Raw genomic sequence first — 15,983 nt, 5'->3', positions numbered from 1 at the left:
TTACTTGTGGTATCCAGAGGATAATTAGCTCCTTCTGCATTTTTTGAAAGTGACACTCCATGGAAGTAAATGCTGTAGGGTCGATGGGCCTTATTTTTGAATACAATCTATATTGATAGGGAAGTGAAAAAGAATGAATTTAGTATCCAGAAAATCCTTATCTGAATACATTACTAAAAGTTCCAGCTACAGTAGAATTTGTCTGGTTTCAGCCTTGTAGAAGTATTAGAAAGGGAAGAGATGCCTTAAAACACCATCTCGTAATATAATCTACAGACCAAATGCTGCTGGTACCTAGCAGGATCCCCTGCTGCTAGGCTTTGTAGAACTCATTGAGTGGGGTTCAGCTTCTTCTGTCTGGTAAATCAAAAAAGCACATGTTCTCTTGCAGCTGCTAGGCACATATTGCCTCAAGGAGGATGAAGTTACTGACTAAAGTTCCTAAGAATCTTCAATATAGGAGAAAAATACTTTAAAAAAATTATTTTCCCATGTTCCAGGACCCATAGGGGAAGTGGGAAGGAAAGGCAAACTCTCCAGCCTATTCCGGATGAAACCAGAAAAAAAGAAGAAATATTGTGCTATTCCAAGTCAGAGTCACACAGTCATGGTGGCAACTAGGGGTCATTAAACTTTGTGATATATCACTTGATATATCACTAAGCAGACAACAGAAGGGATGTGACATTGCAAAACAGCAGCACAAGCTTTTAATGCAAATGCTCTGTAGTTTCATTTAATAACTCCATGAAAGAACTAACTATGAAAAGTGAGTACCATTATCTAAAATAGCCAGAAAAAATAACAACATTAGGAATGAGGGGCTTGTGAAGCTTAATTCTCAGCTCTAAATTTCCTGAGAAGTCCATCTGTACCTAAGCTTCTTCATTTTGGACTAGCTTCAACATATAAATATTCTTTATAAAGACTGTGAATGAAATGTGTTTATGTTGTAAAATAAAACAAAATCATAGAAATTACAGAGAAAGTGATGAAAAATTTAACCATAAGTCTGTCACTTGGAATTGTATCTTTTAATAGGGCCGATTTTCACAACATTAGCTATATTATTTCACAAAAAACAAACCACACTAGGTCATATGGGTCTTTGCCAAACAGAAAATTTGCTATATTATAAATAATCTCTGATTTGATACACTTACTTTGACTTTGTCATTGAGTTGAGCTCTGATAATAGGTCCCAAAATTCCAGTTTCCTTAGGTCGAGGATTTTCCAGGCGCTTGGTGAAGCTTGCATCTGCATACTGCCTGAAAACAGCCTTTTTATACTTTTTACCGATGAGATTTGAGAAGTTGTCCAAGTGCTGTGCTTTGTAGTGTCTTAAATATAAAGGAAAAGACAAATGATCAACAATCTGAATAGTGACATCTCCTAGAATGTAGAACTGCTAGTCAAAAAACTGGTATAAACTTCAGCACTTGGGGGAAGAAAAGCAAATTAGGTTAGAAGAGGCCTGGAACATTACTCATACTTCAGCGTCACATATGACAATCACTATCAGAATTTTCATTGAGTTTGATAGTGTATAGATGCAAGAAAGAAACAGAAACTGAAGTAGTAGCTGCATTTTCAAGAGTTAGCAGCAATTACTGCTCTCCTCTTACAGCAGAGTTGAGGACAGGAAAAATTAACTATCTGCTTACAGTAGCAAAGACTCCAGGAGAGCCAGGAATAGTGCTCAGATAACCTTAATCTCAGTCAAGTACCATACAGTAAGTTGCATTATATTTACGTTTAAAAACATGAGAATTCTCAACGCTGTGCAAAACCAGGGTAAATACTGGGAAGTAACATAGAGTCATGTGTTTGCCCTGGTTGCTGGTCCTTTAAAAAAAGGTTAGTGAACAGGGATAAATTTGTGATCTGCAATTCTGAACAGGGCAGGAAAAAACAGAGCACAGAGATGGTAACTGATGCCATAACCATCAATTTGATGTAATTAGCAGGGAAAAAGATATAAAAGGAGACAAGTATGCCAGGTATAGCTCAAGAATAAATGAGAAGGGAAGCAACCATACCAAAAAAGGAGGAGTACTTAAGAATTATATGAAAATATAACTTTTGCAAACTAAGGAGGTATATGTAACTATTACTCCATGAGGGCTAAGGAATTTTCCTTGTTCTGCTTGAATTTTTAAAGGTTGTTATGAGCATCAGCTTGAAAAGTTGCCAGTTTCAGTTTATCTGAATAATTACCAGGATGAAACAAGAGGTTCTATAGTTGACCCATGAACAGCAAGGGTCAACAGTGCTCCAGCAGTGAGGGATTGTCAGAGCACAGATTTTTCCGTACATTGCACTGGCAGTACTGTGTACCATGACGTCATGTACCTTAGAGATAAATTGAACAAAATATCCCAAATTGCTTATTTATTAAGACTTTTACTGCATTTCCTCTTGGTGTCACACAAAGATCATTTTTTACAGAGAAATCTTTCTCCCACTCTCTAAACGCTTTATTATACAGATCTTTTTAAAACTCCTATTCTCCAGAAGTATTTCCTCCTTACTTTTCTCTTTAGGAATTAGATCTGCATGCTAGATAGAATATTTCCTAAGCCATTTCATATTTTGGGCTCCCCATTAGGAAGAAGGTGTCCAGTTTTGGGCTTCCCAGCATAAGAAAGATGTTCACATGCTGGAGTGAGTCCAATGGAGAGTCACCAAGATGATTAAAGGCTGGAGCATGACATACAAGCAGAGACAGGGTTTGTTCAGCCTCAAGAAGAGAGGATTAATGGAGCATCTTAAGGGAGCATCTTATATTTATCTTCAACTACCTAACGTGAGGTTTCACAGAAAATGGAACCAGACTCTTCTCAGAGTTGTATAGTGAAAGGATGAGATGGAATGTGCACAAGCTGCAACACAATAAAGTCTGATTAGTTATAAGGAAAAACCTTTTCACAGTGAGGTTGAACAGGTGCCCAGAAAGGTTGCAGAGTACCTATCCTTCGAGATACTGAAAACTTAAATAGAAAAGGCCCTGTGCAATTGGTCTAATTTTGCAGTTGGAACTAACATTGAAGTTGGCCCTTCTCAGAGTGTGAATTTGAGTGAGATGACCTCCAGAGTTCTTCTCAAACTTAACTTATTCTGTGATTCCAAGTTAACACTTCATATTACGTTGACAAAGTATTATTTTACCTGTCAAGGTTGTCTGGAATATTTGGGGCATAATCCCAAGTAACTTCTTCTGCAGCAATGAAATACTCCCAGTTCTTGACCATAAGGCGTTCTCTAAAGGAGAGACTCTTCTTCTTCACCTCTTTGTCCTCGCAGCCTCTTACACTGAGGTAACCATGCAGTCCAGCTAATTGAAAAGAAGCAGAGTACAATAGTGATTTTTCATTTTATGCACCCTTGCCACTTCCACTGCATTTCTCATTTCTTTAGCTTAGGCTGCTTGCAAGCATTGGTTCATCCAAATGTTATCTTTTCAGGCTTGAAAAGACTGTAAGCACGTAGGCTGGCACCTTTTGAGAAGCCCACATCAATCAAGTAGGATACAGCAGTTCATTCAACTTGTGCTTTTGAAAATATCAGCTGAACTTATTACCCACTTTCAAAAGATGAACAGCAAATATTTTCACCAGATTGAGTGGTTCTCAGTTGAAAATGCTCAGCTTCTCAGGAAACAGAAGGAACGGGAAATTTTTGTAATTCTGTTTATCTGAACACTCCCCAGAGACCTAGAAGCTAGAACTCTGACTCATTGTGGCTCTGTGATCTGCACAAAGCAGTATAGCTGCAGATAACAATGCCTTTTAGTTTGTTCTGTAGTTCTAATTCCAACAGAATGCCCTACCTCCAGTGGTTTCTTAGTATGTCAACCATCCGAAACGCAGTAACTGTACCATTGAAAAAAGGCAGGAGCCCTCTGGGACATACAGAAGAAAAGTACAACCTCTAAAATGCTGAGTAAATATATGTTTCCTTGCCTTGCAGATGCTTCTGAACAAGAGATGATATCAGCCACCTTCCTTCTTCACTGACGGTCATGTTCACTGTGGTCGATGCTCCTCCCACTAGGTTAACAGTAGAAACTCGGTGATGTCTTTGCTGCATGGTCTGGCCATTGATATGAATGGAGAAGATTTCTGGCTTGGAACTCATGCCTATTAAATGCCAACTAATGTTGTCATAGGTGCAAACCTCTAAGTCTGAAAGAAAAAGGAGAACAAGATTCAGAATGCAGGTGAATCATGCAAGTTCACCATGTTCCACAGGAGGTCAGAAGTGAATCTCTGCTCAAAATAATAATAATAATAAGAAAATCCTGCTCCTGAAGAATAATTTTCAAAAACAGGTAAATAAAATAGGTACCAAAATCCTTTAAAGTCAATGGAAGACTAGGTGCCTAAATCTTACATGCAAGTAACAATTTGGCTTATGTGGAGCTGTAAAAGGCGGTAGAAAAGCCACATACTATTTCAGACATCAGATCTGTCTTTGTAAAATATGGCAAGGAGCCAAGCTAAAGAATAAGGCTAGGTTTAATGAAAGTAACTACTCTATGCAATGGTATTTGTCTAAAAGAGAAACAACAACAACACCAAAAACCAACACATTTTTTTATTTGTTCAATGGACTGGAGAGAAGTATGAAAGCAGTTCATTAGGAGAACAATGGGAAAATGCTAATGACAGAACAGTCCCATTACCACCTTCCAAGTCCTCTCACTCAGTTGTTTGAATGACTGGTAAATGACTTTTCACTTGAAGGAAGCTTTCCATCTGATACATTCCATGCGCTCTAAAACAAGCATTTCAATTAACCACGTCACTGACTGATCAGCAGCTGAGTAAAGAAAGAGGAATTTCTTATTTTTTAAAGTTAGTAATCTTGTTCTTCGAATGTATCAGCAAAATGGCTTGATGTCCTTCCAGCAACACAGATGCTTACGACCATAAGCATGTTATAAAGAAGATGTATCCCATTCCTCTGCATTCCTGTTCTCTTGCACAAAACAAAGCAAAGAAATGCAATATTCAGTCTTCACCAATGCTCATTTCAGGTTGCATATGGTTGCACAGTACCTGGTAATGTCCCATCAGCATAGCCATTAATTGTGTACTTCAGTGATGATGACTTTTGCCAACTTTTGCTTTCATCAAACACACCAAACATCAGCACATACTCCCTGTTGAAAAGTTTCTGCGACCCATCCTCCTCTAGGCTTCCTGAAGGAGAAACAACAGGTCTTAATTCTAGCAGAAGTGAAGCAGTTTCCACATCAGTGTAATGACATTCATATGTACTTAATGAGCTTACCTCCTCTCGACTCTCTTTTCAACTGTCAGCATGTAATGACTGAGCCTGACCAGAAATGATCTTAAGAACTGTCATAAAGTGAACTTATTTCTGAAAATGCTCTTGGGTTAGGTAACCATGAAACTGAAAGCCTATAATATTCGAGAGGAGATTAAGCAATAGGCAATGAATTGCCTCAGACAATTCTGGCAATGTGTTGCAGGGATCACCTTAACAAATGGGAGAGCAGAACAGCCTTCTGATCCCATTCGACCCTGGCCTCTTCTCTTGGACTACCAGACAAAGAGAGGAACTACAATATAGTCATCTGCAATGCAAACATGGTCTTCTCAAGCACTGCACTGAGCTAAGAAGCTCCTTTAAAATGCATAAAACAGACCTCTCAACAAACTGTCTTTACCTAAGAAAGACTTTGACAAATATTGTAAAACTGAATCAAGTATAAGAAACTACCTAGTAGAGTTTGTGATACAGGTGTGATTTCTAACAAGTCTATTTATTTACAAGCTACAAAATCCAGCTTTTTTGCACAGAGGAAGCCTCAGATTAACAGAGGATTTAGTGTGTTCAGTCAGTGCTTTAACTCAAAAACTTCCTTTCTATAACCTTCCCAGCTTATACCATCTATGCTGCTCATAATGTGTCAGGCTTTTTGTACATCTACAGTATCTCTCTGCTTCGGCTTCCATCTTCCCCATACAGTGCTCAAACACTGTCCAAAAATCTTAAAAATTTGAGTAGTTATGCATTTGCCTTTGCTTAGATAAGCAAATTTGCATATGTTCTAGGCAGAAACATACACTCAAATTGCCTTGAAGACAGTGATCAAACCAATCCATCTCAACCTCATATCCAACTCATCCCACAATATATCTATGAATCTGAGAAACCAGAGAAGAAAGGAAAACAATTCCAAATCATTCATCGAGATTAATGCCACCAATAAAATGTGTGTGTACTCACATAAAGAAAGAATAAAATTCAAGAATATTAGGGTGATAACAAATCCTAAATAACACTAGAAGCACTAGCTCTCCAAAAACTTTGAGAAGAACATGATTAATCTTGATGCCAATCCTTTGGGGTGATATAAACAGGCACACCTTGTAATTAAAAGGATGTCTAACAGTGAGAAGAGTGCTTTTGTGCAACCCACACTGAACTAGTTGTATGTTTTCTTTCAAGGAAGGTTTGAGGTCCAACTATATGCAGTCTGCTGTCTATACAAAACATTTGACTCAAACTTCAGGGAAGAAGGACCAAGCTAAATAACTCACAGGACTTCTACTAAAAGACGACTATATAATTTGATGAATTTAGGATTCAAGAGACCAGCAAATAGGTTAGGTAGCTTATTCAGTGGCATGCTATTTCAGACTTACCTCAAACCAACAGCATTTACCTAACAGTTATGTCCTAGAAGACATCAGTTTGTGTTAATGGAGGTTAGTGGAATCCAGAGACAAACTGCTAAACTCTCAAGTCTCTGTTTGCATGCACCTTAGTTTTCAAAGATACATAATCTGTTTTAATTTAGACACATTCAAAATACTACCAAAAGAAACACTGCCCAGAGATTCAAATCTTTGTTACAGAAGAGGGAGCTACAACCTCTTAATCGGGAAGGCTTGAAAAGGCATGAGTAAAGCAATGATTATTTCCTTCACTTATTCTCTGGAATGGCTGAATTAGTTCAAGTGAAGTTTTAAAAAATATCCATTCTGAGATGGGACAGCGGAGGTCATATATTTAATAGTTAAGCAACTGAAAATGCAATTAATACACTATCTATTAATTAATAACATTATCTATTAATAACACTGTCCATTCTACAATTATAGGGCTAATCTGTACTAACCTGCATAAAAGTAGGCATTTAAAATTTTACTATCTGAAAGAAAAGACATTGAAAAGCATTTTCTTTGCACTACATGTAAACATGGGGAAAGGAAAATAATATACTGTCCCTCATTATCATACAACCTTAATTTTATTAAGAATGAGATCACATTACCTTAGAGCTGATACCTACTACACAAATGGTTTTATTACCTTTCTTACAGATGAGCAATGCTCCAATCAGACCAGAGTTAAAATCCATTGCCATGTTCTCATGAGAATAATAGGCATAAGTAAGACATGGAAGGTCAGCTTCTCTTGGCCCAACTTCTTCAGTAATATCCCACACATATACGTAGATGTGGCCTGGAAGCACAGCATCATCTTGTTTTTCCACAGATGATGTTCTGTCATCATATAGAGAACCTACCAGGAAGAGAGCCATGCAATAAGGTGGCATGAAGAAGAACTAAAGCATATAGAATGTTCTTCTTATAATTAGTATGCAAAATCTTTATCTATTTCTTGCCTACATCATACTTCAGTTTCATTGAGATGACTCCAGATTCCACTCATATTGCGAGTAAGAACAGGAGCAAGCAGAGCATCTGTTTCATTGTCCTATTTCTTACTGAGTCAAAATTTCCTAGGATTGTCATTACTGCCAAAAGGTGGGGCTCTTTACTAGCATGACTGGGGTTAGGATGTCATGAAGCTTCAGCCTCTGCTTAATGTCATTCTGCGGAGGCTGAATACTAACTGCCTACTTTTTCAGCTTTCTGATTATTCTACTTAAAGCCAGCCATTGTGCAGGCTAGCGCTGCCTTATGCCTTTGGTGCACTGCAAATCCAAATGGCAGTAATATCACAGATCCTAATCTCTGCCTATGATATCAAACAAAAATACACGATCTCAGAGAGGATCCAGAGATATCATCAAAATTCTAGGTGCAAAAGGCAAATCAACATAATAGTTAAACTGAATCGCTTATCACTTCCAATAACATATGTTCTATTCAACTCCATGGAAAGCAAGAAAACTCCTTTTGTACCCACACAATGAAGAAACCCTCAAATAAACACCCTAAAAGTCAGACACCCAAAAAACCTAAGAAATAAAAGTAAATTCCAACTAGTTCTGTAGTTATTTGAAAACAGAAAATACTTTTGCCTCCTAATCCTTCAGAATATTAGTATTTCTCACACATTTTTCCAGGATTCAAAACATTTCAACCAGCTTCATCATCAACACAGTAATTTGTAAACTGCTGATCAGAGCTCTGGCTCAGCACTTAGAGCAAGGCAATTCAAACTTTGTGCTAGTGCAGGCGTTGAACTTTCAACTTGGATGCATGTTATGCTCTTTTGTCACCAGAACAAACGAGGGCTCCAGGGGCAAAACAACACAAAGCCAGGCATGAAATGCTGAGTATTAGAATAATATTATCAACACTGTCATGTCCTTTACCAGTAATACCTTGATGTACACTACTGCAAGGGATTTAGAAATATTTTTAATTCCAACTTTAAGGATTTACATTTACTAAAATAGAATATTTTGCAATTACAAGATTATGTCCTCTGAAAACTTTGTGGATGTTTACCGCAAGCACTACGAGAGGAATCAAGATAATGTCCTGAAGTTCACTTGCTTTGCAAACAGCTAACCACCTACTCGTTTCAAAGGTCACAAAGTTGTCAGACCCTCATGCAGTCTACAGATCAGCTCATGGAGGACTTTCTCAGGGTTTTCTACATCAGTGTTGCCTTGCAAAACTTTTGAAGTTTAGAATCCCTGTCTCTTCCTTTCTCCTCCACTAAAATCTCTACTGGGAAAGAAAAGTCCAAAATCCCTAAAGAAACAGATCCTCTTCAACACAAACACTTTTCTGCGGTCACTCTCTTCCTTGCTATAATAGCCATAGCTGGAGCTCTTTCTATGAGAAGTAGGGGCAACGGGTTCACGTCTTTGCTCCGTTCCATTCAGTTTAAGCCAGGGAAACAGCAACTTTCAGGTTATTGTGGGAGAAGGCATCTCATAAATCCCCACAGTTGAAGCTGCTTCTCTTTATAAGAATACATACTCTCTAGCACAAGAGTCAGTCTCTATGCCTGGCGCAGGCTGTCTTTGCAGCCCTACAAAATTTTAGAAGGTCTCTCCACCATTACACTTACTTTCCTGTGGCAACTTTGCAGTCCATCTGACTAACACTTGGTTCCAACATCATAATTGTGTTCCATTCTTAATTTGATTATTAGATGAAATTAAATGGCTGGACAGCATGAAGTTGAGCATTTAGAAACCTGCTAATTCTATCCATATAGGACTCAACCACTGTGGCAAACTAGAAAACCATCTATCTATATTAGTACTATCCAAGTATGTAAGTTCAGCTTCTGCCAGGAAGCATGAAGCACCCTTGTTTTTCCTCAGATTGCTAACACCCAAACACAGGCAGGGAGTTGGTGTGGAGAATATACATGCCATACAACACTGGCATGTATAGAACTACATGCTAGAACTACACTGATGAACAAGAATGGAGCTAACAGGTGCGAAGTTCTAACCCACGCTTGATCAACAGGTATTTGTGCTACACATGTCTCCAAACATTGGCCTGGGCCCCTCTCTATATTTCATGCAGTAGTCTACAAGTAAAAGAACAAAACATGGAGTTTTTATAGTATTTACCTTCAGCCTCTTTGTTGTAAGCTATGCCTTGGGGATGAATGCTGACTGGTTTGTCAGCCATGTTCTTAAAATGAACTATTAAAGTATCTCCCACTTCAGCACGAAGAGTTGGTCCCAGCAGTCCTGTAGTTATTCATGATAAGGAGAGAGCAAAATATGAGTAAAACAGCGTTTAGTGAAAGGAAGAGTTCTCCTTCCCCAGCAGGGAACATGAGCTCTCATAAACTATAGGTTGTACAAAACACAGGCAGAGTATGTAATACTATCACAATGAAAATTTACCTGTAAAAAGGCACATGGGAATTTAACACCTGCAGCTTAGTCAACAATGCTACAAATCGTGTGTTGGCAACTAAAACTAAAATCATAGGAAATGGTAGATCTGAAAAAAGGTATTTTCCAGATATTTATCAAAAGGTTCATTTTGAAGTTCATTAGGAATTTCTAAGAATCCTTCACATAAAATTTAATCAGACACTACTAAGAAAGGCAGATATTTTAAAGTCTAAAAGTTTAGATAGGCATTCAAGCACATTTTTTTGAGTAGCACTCTCAATGCCAGAAGTCGCAGAACAAGAACAATCACAGAATGTCATCTAAAGACATAATCAGTTCCATGTTGCAAATTTCTTTAGGCATTGCCTGCAAAAGATTTTAAAACGGGCTTGTATCCCTACTCCCCGCCATTTAGCAATTCTGTAAAACTATTCTGCAAATCTCCTTCTCTGAAAAGAAAGCAGCAGTTTCAGAAAAGACAGGATAATGTACAAAACTGAAAGGAATCAGATCATAGGCTAGACCTTTCAGGCTGACTTGTAACAAATTGATACCATCAACCACTTTGAAATTTAAGTGGCTGTAACACCTAAAGTTACCGTATTGATTAATATGAAGTACATGTGGAGTATAAAACTTCTGCCTAAGTATCAGAATGTAAGTACCATACTTATGGATGGCATGAGAACCTATCCCCACCTACCTAAAGCAACTTCAAGTAGTAATACATGGTAAAGGCAAGGGGATATCTCTCACTCTCGTCTTCATAGTTGTCTTTTCCTTTCCAATGATCTATCACAATATTCAGTCTATTCAGTCTCAGGCCTTAGGTTCTTTCCAATTGAATTCATAGTGTCATCACTGTGACTGTTCTGTACAATTCTAAACATGCAGGGGGAGTCTCACTAGATGCAGAAAACTAAGAAAAAAACTCTGTACTGCGCAACTGATTTGCAGAGAGCATTGAGCACCAGCCTCTCAAAATCCAACTTCTTTATGGCCTCTCAGAGGGCTAGTGCACTGTAGAGACCTCATACTTTGCATCTGTCTGGTTGGTGTGCAAAATAACGGGCAAAAAAGTACAAGCTTGCCTAGCTTGTTACTGGCTTTAAGAGAAGCATCAAACAAAAATACCTCAGAACATTTCCTTCCAATTTACCTGTAAATTTATTTGCTGGCTTTTCTTTTTTAAAATCCACTTCATATTCTCTGTAAGCAATTTTCTTAAACACAGGATCTGAATGTGCCAATCTGAAACCAGAAGAGTTAGGATAAAAATTAAAAGATCAAAGATTCTCATAGATGCCAATGCTGTCTAGCAGTTATCTCAGGAAATGAAACTGACAGAACAGTAAGAGAAACCTGGATTTTTCTTTACTCAGTCCCATGCTTGAGCTTTAAGACTCACCACAATGATTGTATAATGGCATTAATAGCAAGCATCTGCAGCTGCTGTGCTTTCAGATAAATATAAAACTGTTTCCTGACAATCACTCAATCAACACATATCTTCCTCTCTCTCCCCCTCTCTCGCATGCTTTATTTTAGAAAATACTCAAGCAACCAGAAAGAAATCAGCATACAACACCTCCAGAACGTGAGTAATAGAGAAATGAGGGCTGGTGGGAGCATGGTGTGTGTTCAGTTTCACATTTACTGGTGATTTTCTTGGTATTTGCTATTGCTGGATCCAACAGTAAGTCTACTTGCTTTTTTTATATATATATATTGCCCTTTCAGTTAAGCAAGGTATGTGTTTGAAAGTGGGAAGTTGATGGGCTGCACATGGACAGAGAATGGGCAGGGATAAAAAGTGAGGCTGCTTCACAGTGACATTCAGGGTGCATAATGAGGACATCTCTTTTTGTAAAGGTGTAAATCCTTTTGTGACACTCCCTCACACTAACAGAGTCAGGCAGAAGCAGTACCTGTTTCAATTCATTCTGCTGTCTTTGAAATCATTGACAAAATTTGATTTTACTCTTAAGGAGAAGGGTGTGATATGTAATCCTCATTGACAAATGCTGTTCCTAATATGTCAATGTACTCTGCACATCAGGCTATAGGGTGGAAGAGGAAATTTATTAATAGCGATTGTAGAGCTAGAAGGAACAGAACACTTAAGTTACTAGCACTTCAAAAATCTCAGACAATGCAATCAGGTCTAGATACATAACCTTCAATCTTGGAATCAGCAGCATTGTATGCAAAAATAATACATTTTTACTTTGCTTTCAAGTGCCTTACAAATATCACTTGCACATGCTAACCAAGAGAACTCTATGAAGATAAAAAGACTGAGGCTCAGAGAAGTTAAGTGACCTATCTAAACTCCTGTGATTTTCAGTAAATGAAAATGAAACCCAAGAAAAATAATTAAGGTAATAATTCAGGAAGAATCTATTTTCTTTTCAGCAGCTCTTCAGTTACTTAGTACTAAACCCCGCAAACTGTCATATTCTTAAACTGCACTTAGACATTCAGCTTCTACTGAAATCAGAGAGCGTTACATACTGAAATGTCTTTGAAGACTCAGGCTCAATAAATATCCTTTTTCTTTCTTTCTTTTTGGTTAAATTTCTAGAAATTCTAGAAAGTTAGTTGGATGCATTCAGGATATGAACTTGCTCTAAACACTTATGTGAGATATCTCAACAGGCACTGTATGAAAAACTCCTACTTAGTCACATAATATTTAAACTGAGATTTCAGACAGTCACTTGATTTCTACAGCGTGAAATCCATCTATCTGCTAAGTGATGCTTAGAGAAATACCAGCTGATGCTTACATTGATGCATTCAGTGCAGGTGAGAATGAAGATCTAAATACTAAATTCACATGCCTAGGTCACTACTCAAATGGCATTTGGCTTCCTACATTTAAATCATATTTTCTCCTATCTTGCCACTCTGACATTATGCTCATATCAGTTGCATTGAATTTCCAAGGGGAGTTTTAGAAATCATGGGAACTTCGTTTTAATTAGTCTTGAAAGAGCGATATTTAGAAAATTTAAATCTGAACCGGAAATGCACCTTCCAATAACATCCAGAAATACAAGATCTAACACACATTAAAAAAATCTCACAAACTAAACCAAAATAAAGAAGACAAGCCACCCACCAATATAAAACACTCAGTAGTGTCCAAATGCCCCATTCAACATAGGATGAGAGAACAAACATTATCTCCCATTTCATGCCACTTCATGAACAAACAAAAGCTGTGTATGGTGACTATAGTGAATGCAGAATATGCACCAAGCCTAATTTAAACAAAATTCTAAATTAGATTAAAGTTTTGCCATGTACAGCATTGCAATTGCAGTGTTTATAATCTTAAGCATAATATTGGTTGTACAAGAAGATACTTTATATGCTTGTTTGCTGTGTGAATGTAGGCTGGCCATTCTGCAGTGCAATCTGAAAAGATTTGAAATTAGTATAGTACAGCAATGCTTGATCCTACAATCTTTGCTCAGCCAAACTCAGGAAGAATATTTCACAAAAACTACAGAACAACTCAGAAAAAACAACAGCTAGTTCCAAAGTTCATCAGGCTCTGATTTAAGTGAAAGTGATGGCAACCAAATTAGAAGCTATTTTTCCTTCAGCCAATTTTAGAGTCTGAAAGTTTTCAAAATCCTGCCAAACAAGCTCAACTTAACATTGCTCAAAATCCATATACCCCAAAATAATGACATTGAAAAAAAACACACAGAAGATTATAAAAGCAAGCCCTGGAACAGATTCAACAAAATTGCTTTGAAAACATATAAATAATTCTGATAACTAAGCAAGTAACTAAAAAGGAGGTTTTAATACTTCATTTGCTCCAGTTCAGATCATGCTGTTCAAAGATACACAGTTCCTCTGAAGTCAAAAGATCAGGCTCTAAAGTCCTCCTGGGCTCTAAAGTGCCTCAGGGGACTAAAAACACTTTCTGTCACAAGAGAGGACAAGTTTCATCCTCCTTATCTTGAACTTTGTTACCTGGACTTTTCCTCAGATTCTGGTTTGTAGGTCCAGCTAGTGATCTGAGCAGCAATATAGTGCTCTCTGATCTTCGCAGCTCCCACCACATGTTTCTCTGAATCTGGCCACCATGAACCAAGCAGAAGCAAGAGAAAAAGATGTATGCAATGGAGTGTCATGATACAGATGCCCACTGATGTTTCTCTGGAAGACAAGGTGGGAACTGCTGCTTTTATTGCTGTTGCTGCTCCTAACTTCCCCTCTGAAATGAAATAATTATGACGCAAGATGGCAACAGTGTTCACTATGCTCAGGTCATTGCTTTTCACTTCCTCCTCCCCTTGCTGACAGGGATCCAATAGAGATGAAAAGCTGTTTAAACTACCTTCCCTTCCCTCCCCTCCCCTCCTCCACACTGTTTTCACTGAGGGACAAGCATCAAGGAGAAGTAGCTCTGACCCCACAACAGATTCTGGTTAAGTCATCAGTCATCATCTATCAGAGCAGCAGGATAATCAGAGGCAAAAAGCAATTACTTGGCTGCTTGACTTTTATGGTTAGGAAGCAAGGGGGCACATTTTCTGTCTTGCCCAGTAAAGAAAATATTAGCACACCACTGTTACTGATGGAAATTCTCCAGGTAGATGCCACATGTCCTAAGATCTAAGGAATCTTTCCCAACCTGAGAGAGCAAAATGCTGATGAAGTAGGTCTGGGGGCTATAGGTGGCTATAGAGCTAAATTACTAGTTCAAATTTAGTTTAGGTTACCTCATATTGTTACCTTATGATAGTAATTCAATATCCTTTCCAAATGCGTTGTCAACTTCAGTTTCGTCTCCAAGTATCTACAGTGTCGGATAATGGATAATGAACTGGCTTCTCAGTGGCAACTATAGACCAGCCTGAAGACTTGCCCATAGTCAGAATCCTTCCAAACTAGTCTTGATCAGGATCTGTAGAAATTTATCAAAAGAGAAATTATTAAGAAAATGCCTTTTGACAAGCCAATTACAAATGTCAATCATACCAACAAAAAGATGTTCCCCTCCCTCCTGAGCAGTTTGCCGAAACAACTAGAAATTTGTTGACTTTGCAACCTTCTGTTTACGAGAAAAATAGGTAGTGTTTTTTCTTTTTTCAATAACCTCAATGCAGATAAAACAATGTTTTCAATAAGGTTTTGCTTATGTTTTTAAGAAAAAAAAAAGACCTAAAATTCCAAATCAAAATAATTCCATTCCACATTCAGACGAAAATGAGGATGACATTTCCTCAGACTACTTTGAAACAAAACCTCCTAAATCCTACGTTTGGTATATATTTCAAGAACAGTTTAACTGGCAGCCTGCATGATAATTCCATCCAAACAAGCACCATTTAGCCATAGTAGAGATGGAGATTAGTTTTCAGAAACATAGATGAAGCCTAAGAACCAAATGCTCTCTGCCACTTCTGGATAGTTTGGTGCCTAAACCTGAAAACAACCATGATCACCTGGAGAACACAAGAGTAGAGGCACCACAAAAAGTTTCAAGGCAGTATATTGAAGTCAATGTTAAAACACCTTTGATTATTTCTGCATAGAGCAAATCATTTGTATCCATGAGCTCCTTTGACACATATACTATGTACAAAAGGATTCAAAACCTATGATCTAGCAAAAAGTAGGTTGGACCACCATGTGTGCACAAATATTGACACCAAAATGTTATGTAAAGGCAGTCCAATAGCATTTCCTTACTAATTAATTACTGTTTTGTTTGGGGATCCCACCACAACCCTTAGTAAACTGTTCCAATTATTTTTAAGCAGTAAGATATAAAACTTGCATCATTTTTACTCTGTGCCCAATCTCATCTCTGGCTTAGTAGAAGAGTATTTCTTCACAACACTGGTGGTCAGG

At 37.8% G+C, this 15,983-nt stretch overlaps 1 protein-coding gene across 1 annotated transcript in view; it reads right to left on the bottom strand.

Moving 5' to 3' along the window:
- F5 (coagulation factor V) overlaps window positions 1–14,936 on the bottom strand; it is a 34,694-nt gene extending 19,758 nt beyond the window's left edge. The window contains exons 1-10 of the mRNA XM_062572174.1: window positions 14,862–14,936; window positions 14,097–14,282; window positions 11,263–11,354; window positions 9,828–9,950; window positions 7,349–7,561; window positions 5,062–5,205; window positions 3,964–4,185; window positions 3,170–3,335; window positions 1,164–1,341; window positions 5–107 (exon numbers count right to left, since the gene is read on the bottom strand). Of these exons, the coding sequence (XP_062428158.1) occupies window positions 5–107; window positions 1,164–1,341; window positions 3,170–3,335; window positions 3,964–4,185; window positions 5,062–5,205; window positions 7,349–7,561; window positions 9,828–9,950; window positions 11,263–11,354; window positions 14,097–14,257 (1,402 nt within the window). The 5' untranslated portion in view covers window positions 14,258–14,282; window positions 14,862–14,936. The remainder of the gene's footprint in view (window positions 1–4; window positions 108–1,163; window positions 1,342–3,169; window positions 3,336–3,963; window positions 4,186–5,061; window positions 5,206–7,348; window positions 7,562–9,827; window positions 9,951–11,262; window positions 11,355–14,096; window positions 14,283–14,861) is intronic.
- Between the last annotated feature and the right edge of the window lie 1,047 nt (window positions 14,937–15,983).

Source organism: Rhea pennata, chromosome 1 (assembly GCF_028389875.1).
Source record: "Rhea pennata isolate bPtePen1 chromosome 1, bPtePen1.pri, whole genome shotgun sequence".
Classification (NCBI taxonomy): Eukaryota; Metazoa; Chordata; class Aves; order Rheiformes; family Rheidae; genus Rhea; species Rhea pennata.
The sequence above is the reverse complement of the archived record's forward strand: the minus strand, read 5'-3'. Positions and strand labels throughout refer to the sequence as shown.